Source organism: Falco biarmicus, chromosome 11 (genome assembly GCF_023638135.1).
Source record: "Falco biarmicus isolate bFalBia1 chromosome 11, bFalBia1.pri, whole genome shotgun sequence".
NCBI lineage: Eukaryota > Metazoa > Chordata > Aves > Falconiformes > Falconidae > Falco > Falco biarmicus.
Window position 1 is genome coordinate 10,920,458 of NC_079298.1, and position 24,825 is coordinate 10,945,282.

The following is a 24,825-nucleotide window of genomic DNA, read 5'->3' on the forward strand; positions in this document are numbered from 1 at the left end:
GTGTCTGTCTGAGCTTCATGAGAAGCTGATACAGTATTAATATTATTTTCCTAGTGACTTCTTGTCCCGTTAGTTTCTTTTTTATGTGTACCAGTCCATGGTTTCTTTATATTGCAGATTTATGAATGCACAGAGAGTTCTTTAGTAGTTGGTAATGTTCTAGCAAAAATTGTAGGATCTTCATAGTAAACAACACCTAGTACAGCATGTTACTCCTCTCTTATGGCATTCTGGAGTACTGAATATGGCATAATAAAGCATACTTTTTTTTTTCTTTGTCATGACACTGTGTCAGTCTGTGCTGAATGTTATTGAAAAGTGAACATAAAGAAAACAGCAGCAGCAACTGAAAGTAGCTGGGCAGTCTTACAGGTAATGCGTAACAAAAGGACTGGATGTTGAAGTTGCCTCACTGATCTGAGTATCAAACGGTAATCCAACTAATATAGGTTAGTGGAGTCATAATGGAGGAATGTGGGACCTGTGTGAAAGGTATCATTGATTTATACTGAAGAACATTAGAGAGTAGTTTTTCTAGAATAGTTTGTTTTATGGAAAGTTTTGCTGAGTTCAGGCTAATTCCTTTGTAACTGCCATCATTACCACTCTAGTGCTGTGTTTTAACAACTCTCAGTTTTGTTACGGCTGTGAACCTTTCATAGTTTCTTTGTCCTTAGGATGTCAGACATGAAAGGGAGGCAGTGTCATGCTGTTCATGAATTCTAGGTGCCTTGATCGTTGATCACTTTGTTAAATCATTAGAGGGAGGTCCCTCTGGGAATTATCAAAAGTCTCTGAAGAGTCACTTATGAAAATGAATGTACCTCTCTCATAACATATATCACTTCCAATCCTGTCGAGTCAGGCTTCTCTCTGAAATGTTTCCGAATGTTAATCAGTAATCAGGGCACAGATTGGCACATGCTGCTGGGCTTTGAAGCTTTTCCTATCATATGATTTGTCACATCCTTAGTAATACTTAGCATGATTTTCATACATATCCTATTAGGCTTTCTAGCTGAAGGACTTTAGATTTCAGCAAAATACTTAACAGCACCCAACTGTTGGACATTCTTGAGAGTTTCACATTAGTGAAGTACAAGGTGCCACTTCACAGCTCCAATTGACTAGAGGATTGAGAAGTGGGTTATACTACTTGTCTCTGTTGTAATATCACTGCTGGGTAGCTTTTCCAGATACTGGTGAGTATCTGTATTTCCCAGGCTGGATGCTGTTAGACTAGCTATTCTTTCCATTTTCTTGACAGGAGGCATCCCAATATCTTATGCTGTGTAGGGTTTGGTACAGCTGCTGCCCTGAAGTGAGCAACTAGTTTTATTATGATGTAGTGAATTTTCTTCTCTGAATGAAAGAATGTAAATCACAAGAATAGTTTATTGTTACACCTCGTTGATGTTTCTTAATGTAACGATTTTTCTTGCAAAAGAGGAGGATTTTTTTAAATGAAGATTTTCAGGTACATAAAAGAACTTACCACCTTTTTCAAGAAAAGATATTAAATTTTAATTAATATTTTGAGAGCCTTATAAATTTTGATTGCTCATTGTCTGTAAAAATAAATTTATAGTGCTTTCATTTTTAAGTATACTTTGCAAAGAACGATGGGTATTTTTTTAAACTGCCTAAGGAAAAATTTAAATACCTTTAAAATTAGAAACATTTCCTCTGGTCTAGTTATAGTCATTCATCTTGGGTAGATTTTCTGCAGGTTTTTTGTTGTGTTTCTCTTTTTATTGCTAATTTAGAAAAGAATCTAGGTATAAATTACAAATTATTCCAATGAGAAGTCCAGTGTTTCTGTAGTTTTAGTTCCTGAATTATATTCTGGGAATGAGAAAACATCCTACACTAACTAGCAAATCTAATAAGTACTGACTGGAGAATCTTTCCTCTGCCCACTGGGTACAGTGAGTGAAGAGGGGAAACATACTGAAAACTCGCTGAATATAATTCGGTAATTAAGACTAGTATTTTCATCACTTGATGCAAGAAGCAGAGTGGGGTGGGATGAGCAAATATACAATTTCCCTTTAATGATTCTAAATATTATTCTTCTACTTCCCTTCTTCCTTAGACCAGAAATTGTTTGGGGCTCATAAGGTCATAAATAGAAACCCACGTAAAGTGAAGTGGAAAATAATAACAGCAAGAGTATAAAAATTTGGTTGGGGTAGATGGGTGTCTCTTCTCCTGCAATACTTATTACAGCGTATGTCAGAAGTACAAAGCAGGAGACTGGGATCCAGATTACAGTAAACCATTTATTACCAGCAAGTTTGCTGATGGTGCCAAGCTGTGTGGTGCAATCTATATGCTGGAGGGAAGGGGTGCAGTCTAAAGGGACCTTGACAGGCTTGAGAGGTGGGCCCTTGCGAGCCTCGTGAAGTTCAACAAGGCCAGGTGCAAGGTCCTGCACACGGATTGGGGCAATCCCAAGCACAAACACAGGCTGGAGAGAGAATGGATTGAAAGCAGCCTTGAGGAGGAGGACTTGCGGGTGCAGGTGGACAAGAAGCTCAACATGACCTGGCAATGTATGTTTGCAGCCCAGAAAGCCAACCATAACCTGGGCTGCATCAAAAGTGTGGTCAAGGGAGGATATTCTTCCTTTCTACAATGCTCATGTGATTCCCCACCTGGAGTACTGCATTCAGCTGTGGGGCCCCCAACATAAGAGGGACATGGACCTGTTGGAGCGAGTCCAGAGAAGGGCCACAAAGATGATCAGAGGCTGGAGCAGCTCTCCTGTGCAGCCAGGCTGAGAGAGTTGGGGTTGTTCAGCCTGGAGAAGAGAAGGCTCCAGGGACACCTTATAGCAGCCACCCAGCACCTAAAGGGGGCTACAAGAAACCTGGAGAGGGACATTTTACAAGGGCATGTAGCCATAGGACAAGGGGGAACGGCTTCAAACTGAAAGAGGGGAGATTTGGATTAGATATAAGGAAGATATAAGCTTTACTGTGAGGACGGTGAGCCACTGGCACAGGCTGCCCAGAGCAGCTGTGGATGCCCCATCCCTGGCAGTGTTCAAGGCCAGGCTGGATGGGGCTTGGAGCAACCTGGTCTGGTGGAAGGTGTCCCTGCCCGTGGCAGGGAGGTTGGAACTAGATTATATTTAAAGGTTCCTTCCAACCCAAACCATTCTATGAATCTGTGATTCAATGATATAAGAAATAGGTTCTAATTCAAATAGGTCCTCATTATATGTTCAAAAAAATAAGGTTTCAGCAGTATTTTTTTATATTTAAATTTTAATAGCATTTCCACATTTTTTTAGACTTTTATACCCATCTTTAATTGCATAGAAGTGAGGGAACAGTTGACTACCAGCTGTAGATTAGTGTTTGTAATGACTCTAATATAACTGAAAAATCAAATTGCATTTTAGCAAAGGCTAAATTTTAAGTTTTTCCACTGTATTTACAACAGTTGTGTACTCACTTGCTGTGTGTATATATGCATGGGGTTTCAAAATATTTCTAGCAAGAGAAATGGAATTTTTTGTTATTAATAAAATCAATTGCCAAAAGTAGACTAAAATACCTTTACTAAATGGTGGGGAAAATGTTAAATGTTGATTAGATAGTGTTTGGTCACTTATAGGGCCAGGGTAAAATAAATATCCCCGTTTAAGTAAAAAAGCTTGTATTTTGTAGAAAAAATACTTTGGATGAATTACTGGATCTGTTCTAACATCTGTAATGTATCACTTGTTTATACCCACTGTCAAAATACCTGTATAATTTCTTAAAATGTTTTAAATCAATGTGTAGTTAGATGTGTGTTTACTGGGCACTAAACTGATCTGATCTAGCATATTCTACATTATTCTGCTCCTTTTTCCCCTTTGGTAGGGAGAACCTCTGATAGGCTCTTCTCTGGCCAACGCCTGTGGGAATATGAACGAATATTATAGAAAGAGAAAATATAGAAACATCTGCAGCGGGGTTAGTTGAGCTCTTATTGAGGAGCACAGTCACTTCATTTTTGTGCCAGGCTAGCCAGAAGCTGAAAAGGGAATGTGTGGTACCATTTCCTATCACAGTCAGATAAAGCCTTCCACAGTTGGATAAGAGGCATTTACTGAAGAAATTATTCTGTAAGGAAATAACTAATGGGAAACAGACCTGCAGTGGACATAAGAAATATCTAAAGATGCTCTTGGGAGGAACTTTCAGCTATGCAATGCTAGCAGATACAATTATAGAGGATTGTGAAACTACATCTGCCAACTGAAATAACTGGCAGTGAACAAAAGATGATGAGTGAAAGAAAATAACCATTGGCATGGCTGTGAAATGCATTATCTAGTCATTTCCAGTGTCTGTAACAGCAAAAGCATTCCTATTTTATTTATGGAAGCACATGTGAGGTTGAAATCTGATGGTACAGCAGTGAATGAATTTGTAAAGTTCAAAATTATAATTTTACAATATTGTAAGACATCTGAAAAAAACACCACCACACACCCACCCAGGTGTGTGTGTGTAGTGTCTAGAGTTACAAAGAAAGACTATTTGTATGCTCTGGAACAGGTTTTCATCTCCCTCTCGTTCCCTGGAGTATATATTGAAGAATGATGACTGGTGCATAATTTTTTGTCACTGGCTAAATCTGACATGACCCGGTCAAACTGCCATGGCCACTTTCTATATCTGAAGAACCGGTTTCCTCTCAATATCTTATATGTATATATAAAACACCCAAAAAACAAACACCAAAAAAATCCCAAGAAACAGACCACAAAAAAACCCAAACCACAACCCTTCCAACAAGACCTTACCTGTGAGTACATTAGTTTTCTTTCTGTCATGAATGATGTCCTGTAGCTTAACATAACTAAGAGTACTGGTAATACATTTCTTCTAGAAATATGTATGTAGAGGTAGACAAGCAAGAGGTGTGAAAGATGGTGTCCCGACCAACTTAATTTGCTTGTAAACACAGCAGCCTCCATAGGCAGTTGTATTGGAGCAGCACATGTATGACAAGAAAAGAACTAAGGAAGGCTAAATCAGTTCAACAGCTAGCCAGTATCTCCAAAAATGGGAATACTTCTCAGAGTACTCTACCTGCAAATGAGTGTGTGTCTTATGCTGACTATTTGCCACCAGCAGGCCAGGTAAGTCAGGGTTTAAACGTGATTTATGACATCGGAAGCAAATAGGTGCTAGCAAAAACAGTTCTCTGCCAGGCTAGAGCTTAATCTCATGAGCGTGTCTGTCTTTCACAGAGAAATGAAACACATGAACAAGCTTTCCTAAATTACAGACTAATCTACTTTCCAGTGACTCTAAAATTTGTTACCGAAAGTACAAATAGCTGTCGGCTCCAAACTAATTAAAATGTTAGGATTAACCTAAGGTGTGCTGTTGCTCAAGCTTTCAGCAAATGAGAAAGGCATAGAAGAAATAAAATGGACATTTAACTGGTACTGACCTAGAATGGAGTTCTCAATTTAAGTAAAATAGCTGATGACTTTACATGACACACTTAACTTCTGAAAGCTGCTGACTACTGCTTAAGAAAACCATTCCTGCACTATAAGTAAAAGTAGTATAGCATGCTACTAGAAATAATGATGTTCTTAGCAAGTGGAGTGGGACTCTGATTCTTCTGATGTATAAAAGCAAATGTAATTTACAGTATGCTATTTTTTTTTTAGAGCTGCAGTAAGTGAGGATTGCTTCACCCCCACCCGATAGATATGAAGTAATTATTTAATCTAATGGGCTGCCTAGATGTGTGTATATATAAAAATATAACTACATCAATCTATAAAAAGGGAGCACTATTAAGACAGCACAGTCACCTCCATGTAAACGGTCAAGGTTAAGGATGTTGGACAATCTTGATTTGGACACCCTGTTGCATACAGGCATGATACCAGATGTTTGGTTTGTATATGCCTCATGAGCAGATGAGAGGTGCTTTCATTTGGCCAGCAGCATGGCACTTCTGAGGCAGGGACTGTGGGGTATCTGAATACCCATCTCTGAGACAAAGGTATGCAGGGGCTGAAGTGGCTAAGCCATTCTGATACCCAGCTATAAACCCAGTTCTGGCGTTCCGTAGTGGAGTGGACAGGCCATTAGGTACAATCTCCTATCTTTAAGCTGTTTCTTGAGCAGTCTGTGTCACTTTTTCCTTCCTTCCTTTAATTCTTTAGATCTAGCTCTTGTCTTCTACCTTCGGAAGGCTTCCTCCCCCACAGTGCTTCATCATTGAGAACAGAGAAATCAGGACTATGGGAGGAATGGCTTTTGGCTTATTTTCCAGAGCAGCAACTGAACCTAAGAGGAAAACATGATGACTGCCACAAATTAGAAGACTAATATTTGGGGAGTTTAGTTGAGGTTTTAACACAGTTGTGCAGAGATGAGAAAATTGTGATTTTTATGAGACTTTGTAATCTGGTCAGAATTCATGCAACAATCAAAGGAGCATCTTAGTGTCTGAATGGTTATTGTGGGGAGTTTTGGCTTCAATTGTTAATCATAATTTTGACAACGGAAACCCACTCTTAGTAGATAAGATTCAAGAAGCTTGAAAAGAGGGTGCTGCCAATCATACCTTTAATGCAGCTAGGGAGAAACTGGGATAGTACCTTTTAAATCAATTCTTTTCTTTCATTTGATGGTTCAGTCCATTGCCTGGTCAGTGCATTTACCCCTGAGATATGTAGTTGTCACAGTGTGCTTATACTAAAACAAGATTTTGACATTTTAATCTTGAAAAGATTGTTCTCTTTCTTCCTTGAAGTCATCATGCTTCATTGATAAAATAATACATTTCTATGGAGAGTAACGAGTAAAGCATAATGGTTTCAAATTAAGACAAAAGCAGAGAAACAAATGAAATTTCCAAAACTAAAGGGCTTCCAAAAAAGAAGTGCAAGAAAATGCCAAAATGCGGCTTTTATATAAACAAGCATTCTAGCTAAAATCCTTCTCAATCTCAAACTTTCCTATTAAGTATAAATGGGTCTTTAAATTTCATGTACTAACTGGTATGCCTAGATGCATGTGGCAAAAAACTAACTGGCTAATAACTTATTAGCACCTGCAGTGTATTTGGGAAAACTGGCAGTCATTTGTTGCTGGTCTGAGGGGCACTGTAAAACAAAGTGAAAGTTCTACATTTTGTCTAGAAAGATGGACAGTTGAACTTCACTTTAAACTATTGTATTATTACCACAATGGAACTATCAGTCAGCCAGCCAGACATATTAACCAAGCAAGCCATAAATTCCACAAGGTCTTGCAATTGTACTTTTCAGCTTTTTACTTGTGGCTTTCTTAAAAGTTATTGCTCTTCCACTGGCATCTTCCCACGTATATAAAGGTTCTGTCAGCTTTAACCTTCAAAGTGGACTTTTTCTAGGTGCTTTCTATCACTTTCTGAAGTTACTGTGCATATCACATGCACAGTGCAGCCATCATCAATCAAACTTGCGTCACTATGTACTGTTCCCATCTATTGCCTGGTGTCATCCTGGCACTGAAGGTTTCGAAAAATATAAATTTGGCTTCCACCGACCTGAGTTTCAAATCCATATTTAGAAAAAGCCCTGGTACAAATTAGCCATTGTGATAGTTGGCATTTCAGCGATGTGAAGGTTTTTGTCACCATTAGCCACTCTTACTGCTCTGTTTTCTAGAAGTGGTGAACCTGGTGACCAGATACTGTATGGTTTCGTAGGGAAACAGCTTGTGCTTACCCCTTCATCATATTACCAGACATACACCTGCTGTCATGGCTTCCATGGACTCTGTTACATGGCTGGTGAACGAAGGTTGTTACAGGACTTCAGTGTATGAAACAACTGATTTTCTTTACTGTGTTACATGATTATGACTTTCAAGGAGTTTCTTGCAAGGGACAAATAAGATATGTTAATGTTAAAGCAGGAAAATTTACCATATTGTTATCGCCAGTCCTGGCGTTCACAGGTCATGGGTCAGTCCAAAAAAAAAAAAAAAAAAAATCAAAATATTTGCTGAAAAATCATGAGACTGAAATACTAATAACAGTACAATGGAAAAAGCTTGATGCTAGGGGGAAAGTGGGAATATGGAGAGCCCCCAAAATGAGATACAGCTTCCAGAAAGACAGGGTGCCATTGCTGCTGTGCCTTCCCATCAGCTCCCAAAGTGCTTCCTTTGCCTTGGGTCTCCTCAAAATCCCATTAGCTCCCTTTCTTACTTCCTTACTCTCTCAAATGTGGAAGTTGGTAACTTAAATACAGCTGACATAAAGGGCTTAGTACTTGGTGCCTCGAGTGTGTTATCCTTTCACTGTAACTTTGCATTTGAGAAGCCATACTGAATTTAGGTATCAAATACCTCTTGTTTCCAACCCAAAACTACTGTGCTGCTGTTGTCCTTCCTTCTGCACTGCTGGTATGCAGTAGTTCAGTGTTTGGAGCGCTTCCCCTGAGTGTGTGAGACCTAGGTCTCATTCCTGGATGAGGTCTCTGATCTAGAGGTTATTTTGGAAGAGAAAGGTGAGAGGATTATTCTCCCATCAGATCTTCTCACTTTTTTGCAACAAAGTGAAAGTGAATGTATGCCTGACTGCAACCTTGTCGCTCTGTGTTGCCACAGGGTGTTAGAATGACCCAGTGTCTAATTATTTTGTTCTGATTTTATGACATTTCAGTGTAAAATGTGAAACAGTCCTTGGGATCATATAGTGCGATACAGACCCCTATTGTAGGTGTTGTCCTGAGGGCTAGAACTGGGAATCTTTATTTCCCTCCTTTCTCCTCCCACTTCATGCAACTAACAGCAGAAAGAACTGAGTCTCTCCTCCCTGTTATGTTACCCTATACCGTAAGTGGCTAATGCACTTGGAGGCATGGGTTGAGGTCTTATTGGACAGGTGGGATTTGGGAGAAAGACTTGCATGTCCTGAGTGTCAGTGCTGTAGCTGTGATGCCCTTCCTCTTGATGAATTTTGTGAGAAAGGATTTGCTTGGGGATCACAGGAAAGAATGCTATCGAAGGAGGCTGATGCTGTGCAGCTCGGAGCTTGGAGCCTGGCTCCTGGACCTCTCCCTTCTTTCCCTCTGTGTTGTGTTGACAGCGTGTTTCACTCCAGGTGCTGGCTAGTGGTGATGCTGTTCTTAAGCACCTCAAGCCTCAGATAAGGTCTTCCTTCCAGGTTTTACTGTAGATCTGTAACACCTAATACTTTTTTTTTATTTTAGTCCCATATTTAAAATAGAAATCTTGCTGCTGAAAAGTTAAGTGTTGTGCAACTGTGTTCTGCTACCGAAACACTCATTTGCTGCTTTCTATAGTAGAGTGTAAATTTGGAACACACATGCATAAGCAATAATTTATTAGTAATTGCTTAATAACTTTATTAGAGTCTAGCTTCTGTTGAGACACTGGGGAAAAGCTACAGCCAATTAGTTGTAGGAAGGTGATGGAACAAAGTTAAAATTTAAATTATTGCTGGAAAGGTGAGCTGATAAACTTTAGTCTAAACTAGTGTATTGGTACTACAACGGAACTATCAGCTCCATATAAAACATTAGTATGACAAATGAGTGCTTTGATCATGCTAGATATAACCATATTCATTTGTTTAATTAAACAATCTAGGCTTCTCTTGGTGTGGGTCATTTTAAAAAATGTTAAAAATAAAATTAAACACATAATTAAGCTGACAAGAGATAAAGACCCTTGTGCAGCAAGTTGAAGGCAGTTAATTTATAAGGAGCCTGGTCCCTGAAGGCTGTGTAGTTTATTAAAGTTACTGAGGCAAAGATGTGATAAAATATTTTATGTAGTGCTTTAAAGGCTAAATTGCTCTGACACTTTTAAAGTCCATGGGATACAGTCAATTAGGATGTCTTGTTATCATGTTTTTTCCTCATAAACTAATCTAAACAAAATCCATGGTTATGCTGATAATTTCTTGAAGTTCCCACAGTAATCTTTTTTCAAATATTTCACTGTGATACATATAATGGACCCTCAACTGTCACTCTGGTTGTAATAAAACTAATCTGAAACACCGTGTCTGACCAAAAATTACAAGATAGAGGTTGTAGACTAACCAGGACAGGGAGTTAAGTTTGAAATTTGGTCAAAATTTAAAAGCCACCTGGTCCTGCAGTTTTCCAGGTACAATCCTCTACAGATGTTCTGGGAGCTACCAAAGCAAGGGCCTGTAAAGGTGCTGTATGAGGGGGAAATATCTGTCTGGCCTTAGATGTCTGGAGCTGGAATAATATTGGTTAGGTATATTCCAGTACTTTGGTTTGGGTTTGAAAATATAGCGTGCTAAAATTCTCATGAGAAAATTAGATAAATTTAGATAATTTGATAAATGCTCACATCAGTAATTTAAATTCTTTTTACTGGTTGATGAATCTGTTCACCAGTTTACAGTCTGCTTTCTTGTAGGGTTAGAAACATGTTTGAAAAGGTAGTTGCAGCACTGAAATAGTTGCTTTTATGTTTGGGAGTAGGCAAATGTATCAATTTTATCTCCGATATTTCTGGGGATTGAAGGGGTTATTTCTCCTGTCCTTTCTAATGGGATGTTTCCAATTTTTGTTGCTACTGTCTTTCAGCAGTTTTATGTCAAGTCTGTCCTTGATCTGTATCAAGGTCACAGGGGAAGCTACTAAACTTCTGCTGGACTTCAGAGTGTTTTTTGGTGGTTTTCTTTTTTTTTTTTTTTTTGTTAATATATATAACCCTCAGCTTCTAAAACAAACAGGAAGAGGAAAAAACCCAAAGGATAACAAGCCATGTTCAGGAGAAAGCTAAGGAAAGGCACAGTAGGGTGAAGAGAAATGGATTTAAACCAAAACTTATAAAACCTCCTTGTTTTAAATCAACAAAGATTTTTCAAAGGCTGTATCGCTTTGAGAAATCAAGTGAAGTCTATCCCTAACTTCTACACTCCTGGCCATCTCACCTCCTCAAAATGTTTCTTTTTCATCTGTAAAGAGTTCCCTGATTTCCAAGTCCTGTATTTATCACACAGTGTAGTGTGATGAAGGGGGCTGGATGGGGTCCCCCACTTATAATTTACTAAAGCACGGGCCATGGTTCCTTTTTTAATATGTGCATAAATGGCTAAAAAAACCCCAATTAACCCAAGTATATCTGCAAACATCTTTATAGAAAACATCTGATCAAACAGAGATTATTGTCTGGATTTTGCATTGTCTGTGTTTTAGAAGCGTGATTTAAATTGAAGCTGTAAATTTGTGGGGATTTAGCCACTTGTCTGTAGCAGTGAGGTTTGCAACTGTCAAATCCATGTTGAAGAACTGCAGCCAAATGCTCAGTTATAAAATATCCTTTCAGAGAGAGAGAGGGGGAGCAACAGGGCTTGACTGCTCAGAGATGGGCTGTTGTTTGTTCTGTGAGCAATGAACCAAAGCAATCTATAGCTTTATATCTTTTTCTGAAACTTTTCATGCTTTGTATTTTACAATTAATACCGGATCAGCTGTGCCTTAAATTCACTACTGCATAGAGGCTCAAGATCTACTGCTTTCACGTGTTTTAGACCAGGCCTATCTAACACTGAGAAGAGAAAGGGGTACACAAATTTTGTGCTAATCTTTTAGGGAAAAGAAAATGACATGCGAATGGACTAACAATATTAATGTGGAGCTCCTATGAGGCCTTATAGCCTGTCTTATTCCAGGATTTGGAGATCTGCATTACAGATCTGAGGGCCGGCCTCAGATCACAGAAAAATAAGTAGCAATAAGTGATTCCCAAATGAATTTTAGCTGTGTCTGCACATCATTCAGCTTTCTAAACTTTTATTATTTTTGACTGTAGGTCAGTTTTGATTCATCATTTCAACTGTAGTTTCTATGTGAATATAAAAAGAATTAGAAATTTTCGTCTTTGTTTTTTCAGCTTGATAAAGAAAAAACTCATATTGACTGAAAATTTCTCACTAGTTAATTATATTCAAGTAATCTGTGAGGAGACATAAACACTATTTATGAAAAAGATTCATATGCCATACTTAAGATGTATGCAGGACAAACAAATTATTAAAAGTAAATTTCCTTTTGTTTTGCACAGGAATTTTGAAAGCATGGGAAGTTCATGCTTGAATGCTTCTGTGTTTTTTCATAAAAATTACTCTTGGAGATGAAACTAAATATTCAGGGCCTGAAAGTAAAGGGAGAAATTTGGTTCACTGTAGGATAATGAAAACTGAAAAACAATTATGCTGCTGCAATCAAGATCTCAGCTACAAATAACTAATTTCACTTCTCTTCCACTGCTCCAAAATTTACTGCTTATTGTTCTTAAAATATTTATATGTCTTTGAATTATTTACTGAGCAAAGGACGCTTGCACTCCTTTAACACAGAGGGAGATGAAAGATTATTTCGTGTCAACATAACAGAAGACAATAATAAATCCATAATGTAAATAATATGCCTCAGAAAAGAGCTGTGTATTATTAGTATGTGACTAGATTGCAACTGGGCTCTACTTATGAAAATACTTTTTCTAGCAGTGTGGAGACACTTGGTTTGAGTGAACAAAGTAATCAGACAATCTTTTAGAAAGATACTTGAGATAGTCACCTTGTACTAGTGTTAGATTTGATTGCTGAGAGGATTTGAGGATATGGAAACCAGCAAACAATGAATTAATTTCAGTTTTTTTCCCCAATTCTTAAAATGTGGGTTTGCAATATTAATGTAAGCAGTGTGAATTCTGACCTTTTCTGTCATTCTGTTTGGGAATAGTGGCTGAGCTTCCCTGTTCCTGTCTGGCCATGGACCATTGTTCTTCCCTTCTAATTTTCTTCACTGAATTACTGCATAAATTTTCACTGGTACTGTCTGCTTTATTTCAAGTATATTGGGGGTGGGGGTGTGGGGTGAGTAAAGCAACAACTACAAACACCCCTAGGGGAAAAAATTAAAATAGAAGCAAGATATTTTTATATGAAATGACTTGTGCTGTGAAAACATCTTTGCCTTTTCCATGTTTCTCCCTCCCTTGTTTCCATGTAATGTGCATACTCTTGTCGTTGCTCCAGCTTTGTCCTGGCCTGTGGTGCTCATTTTCAGAATAAAAGCTGAGCACACAGGGAGACCTAGACTCCTGTATTTGCAAAAATGTTTACTACTGGGATGTTGCAACTGAAGATTTTTATTTTCCTCTTTGCCTTTAAACTGCCATTTGTATGAATATTATGAAATACAATTAGGAATCAAACTTGTGTTGCATTTGCCTTAGAAATTCCCAAAGAATTTTAGAGGCCATTTAGAATTGGCTTTTTGAGAATGTGAGAATTACTAAATGTCTGCAGCTTCAACCAAAGGCAAGCATCTACAATTTGGCCTTGATTTTGCAAAACCAAGTTTTAGGAAGTGGTAAATCCTCTTTCTCTTGTTTCTTTTCAGCGGAAATGTGGATGGTCATACAGTCTTCCATAGGTACTTATTTGAAAGGTTGGAGATGTGCACAATTATTTTTGTGAAGGAGTAGTGGAGAATGCTGTAAGAGTTCAGTATGTTGGGAGTATGGCTTGACCTTATAAATTTGACTTTCAGTACTTTCATGACAATCTAACCCAGTTAATATAATGCTTTGCATTTTCAGGCTCATGTATAAAAATCAACTATATGTTTAATGCAAGACCCAAATATAATTCTGTGCATCTTTTCGGGAAATGAACAATTTCCAACGTAGAAGTTGACACTGTGGAACAGAGCCGGAGACCAGCCAGCCACCAGTCTCTGAGATCTGGCAGTGTAAAGTCATTCATAGGTGCCCAAGAAATAAATTTCCCACATGGCTGTTTCTTTCTAGCCCCAGCAATGATGTTAACTATTAAAATCTTGAAATATGGGGCAAACCAAAAAGACAGGATAAATGGTCATAGAGAGGAGATAATGGTCACAAATGTTTTCCTTATGTTTCTTCCAGAAAGGCCAATGAATGGAGCCTCAGTCTATATCCTGCTGTCATTGAAACCAATTAGATTTTTTGCATTAACTTCAGTAAGAGCAAATGCAGGCCCCTGGAGATAAAGATTTCTGTCAATATAGTATAAAAACTGTCTCATTTCACGTCATAATGGAGACAGATATGATTTTGTCTTCTACTCTGGTGTAGGATTTATATAATGGAAGGAGAAAGGCACTTTAATCTGTGGGTTAAAATGATTAGATTTTGTCTTCTAAAAAAAAATAAAAATCACACAGGAATAGTTCTATTAAAACTACTGAGAATCTTCCCTGTACTAAAAGAACAATCATACGATCTTTGCAACTACTGATTTGTGTAGTCAAAGAGTAGCTGAAGCGTATTCTTTATTTTCAACTTTAAGAACAGCAGGTACTTTAATGATGCTGCCAAAAAGTTTTGGCTTTTTGGGGAGATATGAAATCTGAGATGCAATAGATCTGTACTGCAACCCTTCATCATTCAATTTGCCCTTTTAAATCAGTGGCAGTAAAGATCATCTGCATGAATTAGAGTAGCAAGATATGGCAGACCTATGAGAAAAGATCTATATGAGAATCCTAAGAAAGCTTAGAAGTCTGGGTTTTTCTGCTTGTGGTTCTCACCCATAGAAGTAGATACATTTGAATATTTTTAAATACTAACAGGAAATAGATGCTGCTCTGAAAACAGGTGTTTTGAAATTCCAATATAGCTGAAGCTTTTCAGGCAACAAGTATGCCAGGCAGTTTTAAATTAAAATATGCTCTAGAATTATTTAAATTTGTGATGTTTTTCTGTCTGTTGGTCACCCTCCTCCCCCTTATTATGTGAATCTAAACGATGTTTGTATTGTTGATTTCATTTTTTTATGGGAAGCCATCAAGTAGTTGATTATTCAAGTGTGAAGTTCCTTATATGGCAATGAAAGAATTAATTAGGGAATTGAAAGGTGTATACGTAATCTTTTCACTCTGAAGAATTAGTTACCAGTATAAATAGGCTATAAATAGGAAATAAATCTGAAGTATTTTCTCTGTCCATTGACAACTTTATAGATTTGGTTTTAGGTATCCTAATTCTGTGACTTATGAAATAATGAACATATTTGTAATTAACATCTTTGAAATTGAAGAAAAAGTATCATGTGAAGCTAGCAGGAATCTAAACCAAAAACATTCTTTCCTCACTTCCAGTGCACAAATTGTGCATGGCAGAGGTTATGCAGGAGTTTAGTTCTGCAAAAGTTTTTCAAATTTTCCTTGCCTAATCTTTTTTAAATTGGAACTAAAGTTAGACACACACACCCCCCAACCCAAATATTTATGTACAGTAAAAATCCTACATTATTTTCCTTTTCAAAGACAATCAAGTGTTGGTTGTTTTGGTGGTTTTTTTTTATTTTGGTTTTTTTTTTCAGAGAAGGAATAGATACTATACAGCAAAGCCTTGAAAACTACTTGCAATTGCAGGCAGAAAGTAACACAATTCTTGTTAGTTTTGTTTGTCCACTAATAAATAACATCAGCACAAACTGATCAGCCCGTTTAAACCATTTATTAAAATGAAAAAAAACCTCAAAAGAATTGTCGGCTTTTTTCGTCAGTTGCCAGAGTTTCCAAGAGTCTTGGCTCCATAGCAGCCAGACAGGCTACCAGAAGACCTTTAGCTAGTTGAAGAGAGACTGAAACCTGGAAGCCCTAGGGAATGTTAGTGTCCTGTTGACCTGGGAGTGACCAGCACTATAAGCTAGTAGCAAAAATCAAGATTGATCTTTGGAGATGGTAGACAGACAAGAGTCTGCTAGAATTCTGCCTGAATTTTTCTGACTGTTTAGAAATGGAACTATTTCTGCAAAGTGTCTTTATTTTAATGCTCAATTAAAAACTTGCAGAAGATTTTCTGAGCAGCTTTCCTTAGATGTGTTCAAAAGCGTGAGAAGTGGGGATGTAGTACAGTGGAGCCTCCATAAGGATTTTACTGTTATGAAGTAAACTGTAATAAATCCCTGCTGGGACCACCATGGACAGATGGGGCAGGTACCTTGACACATGCAGGAGCAATTTCTGTTATCCAGTGTTGATGGGACAAACTGAGCTCTTTTTTAATAATGTGTCTTGAGGATGCTGATACTATGCACAGATAAATCAGCTTTTTTTTTTTTTTTTACTTGACAAATGAAAATCAGATAATAGTGAGTGACTACAGAATAAAATAGATAAATTCAATATAGGTAAATGTCAGGTGATGCACATAAGAAAAAAAACCCCTAATTCCTAACTTCATATACTTATGATAATGTCTTCTAACCTTATCCTGAATGTTCTGGAGTAAGGCATTCCAGTTACAGTACATAAGTCTCTGAGCATATCAGCTCAGTTATGGTTAGAAGGCAAATCAAGTGTTAAAAATCATTAGAAAAGCAAAAATAACAAAACAGAGAATAGCATTACGGTATTATATGAAAATCCATGGTCTGTCTACACCTAGACAATAATTTTTGGCCACCCTCGCAGGCCACCCCTATCTCCAGAAAGCTGTAATAGAACTGAGAAGGGCTCCATGAGAGGTCTAAAAAGATAAGCAAAGCACAGAAGAGTTCCTGTATTTAGGAATGATTAAATAAATCAGGATCTTTCAGCCTGGAAAAGAGGACTGCTGCAGGCTGTGATAGTAGTCTGTAAAATCATATACAGTGCAGTTAAGGCTCAGTTGTTCACATTCTCTTCACAGTATCTTGTCCAAGAGCCAGGGGAAATCAAATGAAGGTAGTAGGAGCCAGATTCAAAACAAATAAAACGACGTGGATTTCATGTAGTGGGTAGTTGATCTTGCCAAAAGAATGATGGACGCTAAAATTTTGTATTGGTCTAAGGGTAGACTGGGCAAGTTCATGGAGGAGAGATTCACTGAAGTTTAGCTAAACACACAGATATCATATCTGGTTCAGGCAGTCCCTAAGTTGAAAATAAGTGGAGCCTGGGTGAATATTAGGGGAAATATAAAAATAGGACAAGTATAAATGATACTTCTCCCTGCTTATCCAGTTATGGCCACTGCTGAAGACAGAATACTGTGCTAGAAAGGTCTTTGGTCTCAGTCAGTATGGCTGTTTCTTATGTTAACTGCTTTTACCTGAAATTTACCTGAATTTGAGAAATTACATACTCTATATGCTGAAAAAAAATCAGACTTTTCAGACTTGGAATATGAAGTCTAGGTCCAAAATGAAATTTCTGACCTTGATGTGAACTTTGAAAGCATGGATGGGAACATACATTCCCCAATGGTAAAGATATCATTATAATCAAATCAAAACTGTGCCTGAAGGCGCAAAATGAGGGAACATAACCCCCAAACAATTCAACACTGTTTTCCTTTTGCCAGTTCTACTGCTTATTTGCAATGCATTTTCAAGAACTCCATATAGAATGAAGTAAAGGGACATCTAGGCAGTGCAATTTTTTAGTTCAAAATTGTCATCTAAAGAAGCCATAGAAATGCACTGTAGATTAATGAGCATAAAGTCTGCAATTTATGCCAATGATGTGTCAAGTCAGGTGTACATCAAAAGGCACATGCAAGCAGACATATTTTACCATATCTGGTGGGCAGGGTGCCTGTAGGATAATTTTATTGGAACTTTTGAATGGGGTACTGTTTCCATTAACCTTATTGCTTCCTTCCATGGCATGTTTATTTTAATTTTTCTATTAAAAACTTTAGGAAAAACATGCTCAAAAACACTTACAAAACTAAACCTGGAACTTGACATTACTCTTATCATTTGACACGGGCAAAATGGACTCTGGGAAAGGGGAAATGTTGGTAATAATCTTTGTGGCATGTTTTATGAATTGGTTATCCTTGTTTCGTAATTGCATTAAATGAAGTTCAGAAATTATTCTTATAACAATTTGAGAACTGAAAATTATTCAGTGAAGACTATCTGAATGCAAAACAATATATGTAACTGTAAACAGGAAAATGAAAATTCAAAAGAAATCTGAGGGACAAGAAATGCTTTTTCAAAGCTGCCTTATTATGAAAACAAAGGATGTGGAAAATAAAACATTGATCTTTGGTTTCTATCATGCGCAATGCGTTACTGGTATACTGAATTTAACCAGTGTGTGAATGCAGAGCTGGCTGTGCAGCCATGAAACCCCTGCTGAGCTCTTCCAGGACTGTGCCCAGCTAGAGATTCCCAGTGTCATTCTTAACAGTGGTTCCAAGTGATCTGTAAGGAGCTGGTCATCACACCTCTCTATCCCCGCTCTTTTCTGGCCACTAAATTGTCTTAAGCATAATTTTAAAAATGAGTGCAGGGAGAGTGTTGCTTTTCCCTGAAAGCAAGTGCATCATATTTTGCAAGAATGGTATGGGCTACAAAAGGGGAAAAAGGGAAAATATGTGTGATCATGAATGGAATGGGCTGTCTGTGAAACAACCTTTCTCAACAAAACAACTTTCCTTGCTTAAGGCACCAGACTCCAATTCATGAAATAACCACTGGCACTTTGCAGTACGTCCTGGGCAGACACCACACAGCCTGTCTACTTGTGCCTGGCAAGCCAGGTGAGAACAGGCTCTCCCTTAAGACAGACCCATGTGGAAGGAAAAGGTGGCATAGTCTACTGTTCACATTACAGATTTTTGTAGAAATTTTTATGCCAGGAAATAAAACAATAAATATTCCCTATGTCTTTGATCCATAGCTTGCTACTTATTTCTCTATTATCCCGTGAGGCTGGATAATCATAAGGTAACAAATCACTATATAATCCTATTATATCCACAGTTTCTTTCAGCGTTCACTGTTTTAGACAATTGTTTAATTAGTTTTCATTCATTTCCACCACTATTATGGCAACCTTTTCTTTTGACATCCTTGAAGTGTTGCATCCCGTAGGTATGATGGGATATCTTGTGCTAAGAATAATTTTCCCCTGTAAAGCTTTTTAAGCACTATAGAATCTCATTTTTTCTAATCAGCACTCTAGTTTCTTGTGGGCTAAAATTAGGCTTCCTGTCTCTGGCATACGAGGCGTCAGCGTGTGTGACCTTCAAGCTGCCATCCGGCCTTGAAGTGCAATTTTTGCATCGGGAAATCTAGAGGCAGCAGCTTTACCCTTTTTTGCAGCAGCAGCAAGATCATCAGAAACAGTCAACTGAGCAGCAACTGCAGGCATATCACTCACAGGAAGCCATGTTACTGTGGTGCACAGAAACCTCTCTCCAGCACTGAAATGCCGACATAAAACAGAGCTGATCCTCCAGTGCTCTGTGCATTCTTGCAAGGTGACCAGCCTGGAGGGTTTGCATGAATATTAATGGATAAACTATAGAATGATGAAGAATCAATACTTTAATCTGCATAAGGATAATATGCGTTTCTTATGCATTGTAGAGCTGCTGCACTACAGTGTCTGAATTTCACTTATACGCTAAACTCATCTACAATCTCTCTCCTTTTGAATTATGCATATATTACATAGACTGTTGCCTACAACAGATTTATGACAATCTCATTGCACCTATGCAAATCTTTTTTGATTTTAAGCATTCAGGCTGTGCTGCTTTTGGCTGGGATAGAGTTAATTTTCTTCACAGTAGCTAGTATGGGGCTACGTTTTGGATTTGTGCTGGAAACTGTTGATAACACAGGGATGTTTTTGTTACTGCTGAGCGATGCTTACACAGAGCCAAGGCCTTTTCTGCTCCTCACCCAATGCCACCAGCGAGGAGGCTGGGGGGGGGGGGGGGGGGGGGGGATAAGGAGTTGGGAGGGGACACAGCTGGGACAGCTGAGCCCAACTGACCAAAGGGATATCCCATACCATATGACGTCATGCTCGGCATATAAAGCTGGGAGGAAGAAGGGAAGGGGGGGCTGTTCGGAGTGATGGCATTTGTCTTCCCAAGTAACTGTTAGGCGTGATGGAGCCCTGCTCTCCTGGCGATGGCTGAACACCTGCCTGCCGATGGGAAGCGGTGAATGAATTCCTTGCTTTGCTTTGCTTGTGCACATGGCTTTTGCTTTACCTGTTAAACTGCCTTTATCTCAGCCCATGAGTTTTCTCACTTTTACTCTTCCAGTTCTCTCCCTCATCCCACCAGGGGGGAGTGAGTGAATGGCTGTGTGGGGCTTAGTTGCTGGCTGGGTTTAAACCATGACACGAGCACTTAATGTCTTTACTGAGGGAGAAAAATTGTTGTGCAGAAGTGAATACAAAAAGGTTTTATTACGCTATATACTGCTCTTACTCACTTTCATATTAGTTCCACATTGCATCTGGTCAGTTAAATGACCATTTTTGCAATGCTCTGAGCACTTTGTTCACTGTAGCTACAGAATAATATTCTTTGTCTTCTCTTTCTTTCACGTACCAGGTACAGCAGCTGATAACAACAGAACTGAAGTTACAGCTTGGTAATCAGCATTTTAGGTTATTTTAATTATGATGGATGAAGAAGAAAAATGGCAAAAACATGCTTTCAGTAGTACCGAGCAAATATGACATGGAACTGATACACAGAGCTTATATTACAGATCTGTCAAATTACCCAAGGATAATTTGGGTAGCTGGCAGATTCCCAGCTCATCAGTTCAGTAGTGCAGGCAACACATGCCCGTTAGTTTTGCTTGGGCTTGACACGTAAATGTCTGACCATCACCAGATCAGCTTTAATTGATAATGGACATCTGATTTGAAAATAGGTGTGTTCCCCTTTAAATGGTAGCTGTCACATCACATCACGTCATATCACATATGTCACATCATGTTCCATTAAATCACATTATATGCTGGCATGATGCAAGATAGCATGATGAGGGGCTAATGTAACGAGACAGCTAATACCTGCTAACAATTTGAGTGGTGGGTATCAGGTCTAAATGTGTGCCAGACTTCAGTTGAGTATTTGAGAAAGCAAAGTCTTTACCCAGAGAGCGGGCTTTTCTTCAAAGGGTAACTCTAGGAGATGCCCAGCTCCCTATTTATAACCAGTAGTGATATACTTTATGTTTTATAAAGTGATTTATGGCACCTTAAGGGACATACTGGGGAAGAGATTAAGGTCTGTCAGAAAACATGCAGAAATTTGACATATATGGCTTCCGTTTCTTGGCTCCTGGCTCATTTTAGGTGCCAAAGTACTCTGGTGATTTACCTAATATGAAAACTTAATTTATGAATCAGATGAAGCCTTGCTTAACTCAAGAAAGTTCAACTGAGTGATCTACTAGAAAATGTTCAATAATCTGCAAAATATGCTATACTGTTTTAATGATCGGGTTAAGTTTTTGCACAGTGTTTATGCAGCACCCTCTGGGATCTCCACAGGTTAAATTACAGTATATGCAAGAGTGAGTTATGACTTGAGTAAAGGCAATGGGGAAAGCACAGTATGTGCAGCTTCCATTTTTCATCGCTTGCACTACATTTGCAGCAATGTCAGTAACATAGACCTTGGGGAATCAGAGTCATTGCTAAATCACAAGGGAAATTTCTCATGTAGCTCTTCCCAAATATTGATTGTTAGGCAATCTTTGAAACCTGCTATGTAAAGAAATTTTTGCTTGTAGACTGTGGGGATGCAAAGGTTTCTAAGTTAAACATAATGCAAGATAAAAAGTCTCCTAATTGGTGAGGTTTTGCCTCAGGTTTTTGTTGTTGCTTTCTGCACCAAGTCTCATTAAAACTCCGAATAATTCATGTGTCCTGTGTTATCTATTTAAAGAACTGATTAGGTTGTGGGTTTGCTTTTTTTTTTTTTTTTGTCCCCAGTCCATTCTTTTTGGACCTTAATTTAATGGGAAAAAGGGCTAGTCATTTTCTGGAATTGCCATGGTATGATCATTTAGAGTATAATTTAAAAACCTTGAAAAGTCTGCATCAATCATGCATGTATAGTAATTGCTGTGATAACTGTTTCTGGGTGCTTAATTATTATGAAACATTAGGACTGTATGTCCTTTTGTTATCCTTCCTGATAGCCTTTTAGCTTGCACCATATCTATGTCCTATCCTCTACTCCATAGAGCCTATCAGCCTCTGAACAGGTAAGTCCTTTTGAACGCTCTTAGATTCTGCTTTCCTTGGGTACATTAGTAACAGTTAAGAGTGGTCATTATACTGAGAATAACCATTTTTCATCTAATTAAATTGATTCTGATAACTCTCAAAATGTCAAGACTTCAGCTTTCTGGAATCGCTCGTGGGAGATGCTAAATTGACAGTGATCATTAATTATAGATTTTCACCCCTTGCTGGAGTTTACTGTAATGGGGTCTGTTTAGTATTATCTTTTGAGTTACTTGGAGTCTGCAGCTTGTGCAGAGTGCAGCAGGCCCTGCTTTGTGCTCTAGGTTAGACTGAACATGTGTGTCAGTCTTGAGTAAACTCTATGTGAAATTTTAGAGACGTTATTTGTGCATTCTTTTCCTTGTTTGCTGTGTAAGATGCTCACAAGTTACTGTTACACCGCCCAGGAGATACACTGATTTTAGAGTTATGACTCTCTCACCTCTTGAAGTGAATGCACCTTGACGGGGGAGTGGGAGCATGGGTATTCCAGGTACTGCCTTTAGGCAACAGGATGACAACGGCTTCAGTGTTTTAGGATATCAGTGTGCTAGAAGCCCAGGTTTTCTTCCTGTATCATTGCAAGGATGGAAATCAATTGAGGTGCTTCCTTGCTGCTACTATATTTCAGATGGGGTAATTCCACTTCATTCTCCGTATCTTGTGTTTCCATTTGACTTAACTGCCCTAAAAGCTGCAACCAGTGAAGATAAAACTGTAGGTGCAGTGACTGGGGTGGAGTTTGGGCTACCCACAGACAGCACCAGCTGGGGGTGCCTGAGAAGGCTGAGCATTTTTTGTAAAATCTGTACATCTCTCAACTTTTGGTGACCTGCCAAAATCTACCTGCAGAGTACATGATTTCGGTTGGACACGTCCTGTGGTTTATTGCTTCAAATGTTTTTCTTCTGTTGAGTGTGGCTGATACAGTTTGTTGGTTTAATCCAGTTATTTATTTTCACTTCTAATTTTTTTGTGTTCCTAGAGACTATGGTTTGTGGATGCATCAGATAACTGAAAATGTTATCACAGCTGTTGCATTACAGCATAAACAAAGAATGAGAGAAGAGTGACTTGTTATTTAAAATATAGAATAATTTAAAAATATATTGGATTTTAAATATTCGATTAACATAAATACCAATAAGTCCTTTCCAGGCTGTAATGTGGATATGCAGGCTGTGTAATATTTGAGTTTACCAGTAGAAATACTGACATGCTGCTCTGGTTCATATCTCCAGTTATATATTATCTGTCCACTCTCCGATACCTATTTTTTTCTTAGTTGTCACAACTCTATGAAAGCTTGCCATCTCTCACCTCCACTCGTATGCTACTGTACAACTAGATCTGCTCCTTGCTGTGCATCAGATTTGTCTGTTCCATCACACTTCTCTGCACCCACTCTGGAATAACCAGTTTAGGATTGTCACTTCAGTTCTGGCTTTTATGCATTCCCTGTTTGAATAGATGGCTTCTCCCTGATCTATAATTTCTAACTCTGCCTATTAAATTAGGGGGAGGTCATCTGAATATCTTATTTTCTTTCAATGCCTATCAGGCCCTCCACAATGCATTCCTGGTTTTTCTTACTGTACAGATCGGTATACACTGCATATAGATAAAGGCACAAAATATACAGTAACATATGGAACTTAACTATTGAATGGATAATTTTCAGGGAGCCATTTATATTGTATGGTGATTTAAAGATAGTGTGATGTACCAAGTTAAATTCTGCTACCCTTAGCATTCGTGCAAAATCATAATGCAAAATTATTCTCTTAATTTCAGTGGAACCACAGTACCCTGTTGGTAAGGAGGGCTGAAGTTGGCCTACTGCATTATTTTAATAGATTTGTTTTAAAGACAGTCTCTTCTACCTCAAAATCAGTAGTCTGTGAGAGGAACCCTATCTATGCTGTTAACTGACTTCACTGTGACATAGGTTTTGTTATTTTGTGGTATATGTATTGTGTTCCTACAGCAACTTGCGTTTCAGTTCAAAAAGGAGTTTGCTTTGTCAGTCTATATGTTTGTTGTGATAAGTATTTGGAAAGTGCTTTGGGCCAATGGTCTTTTCCTCTTCTGATGTTATTTCATGTTCTTCATCTCAATTACAGTAAGTCCTATGGAGATAACTGTGTGCAAAGGATCACAGCAGCAGTGGGATAATGATGAATGTGAATGGCTGTCAGTAGTAAAAGCCCCAGGTGACAGGGATCTGTGCAGTATGCTACTGTTTTGTTTCTAGATGTTAACATTTATGCTACTGATTACCAGGAATTCGGATGCTTTGCTATGACAGGTTATAACCCCAAAATTATTAGCAAAAAAGTGCAATATATAAGCTGCAGTATAATTTTAACTACTTTTGTTCTTCACTTTTAAAACACAAACCATAATTGTTAAGGTTTTCTTTGTCATTAGTTTAATAGTTTGTTACAGTGTAGTTTGCAATTATGTTTTTTTCTTTTTCCTGCTTGAGATGTAAGATCATAAATGAGTTTCAGAACTGTTGTTCCTAAATTGAAAGGATGGATGTGTCATTGTTCAGCAACTTCGGGAATTCTGTTCCAACAGCATCAGTGTGTCATCAGGTTTTTTCATGAGGTGTACCATTTTGTCGTAAAGGAATTCATTCCTAAGTGTGATACAGCTTCCAATGTTGGTTTCAATTTACTCTGCAAAAGCATTTTCAGTGTTGTCTGAAGACTCGGTAAGGGGGGAAAAGAAACCCCAGAATGATGCATTAAATT

The 24,825-nt window shown here is 38.2% G+C and overlaps 1 protein-coding gene across 7 annotated transcripts in view; it reads left to right on the top strand.

Annotated features, from left to right (window-relative positions):
• The window catches only part of LOC130156627 (BEN domain-containing protein 5), a 965,146-nt gene that overhangs the window by 302,791 nt on the left and 637,530 nt on the right, over window positions 1-24,825 (top strand). Inside the window, exons 1-2 of one of the 7 annotated variants that reach the window (XM_056355199.1) lie at window positions 19,949-19,973; window positions 20,373-20,412. The exons of 5 other annotated variants lie outside the window; for them this stretch is intronic. In XM_056355199.1, the coding sequence (XP_056211174.1) occupies window positions 19,964-19,973; window positions 20,373-20,412 (50 nt within the window). In that variant the 5' untranslated portion in view covers window positions 19,949-19,963. Of the gene's footprint in view, window positions 1-19,902; window positions 19,974-20,372; window positions 20,413-24,825 lie in introns of those variants that run through there. One more of the 7 variants, XM_056355200.1, reaches the window with a different exon arrangement.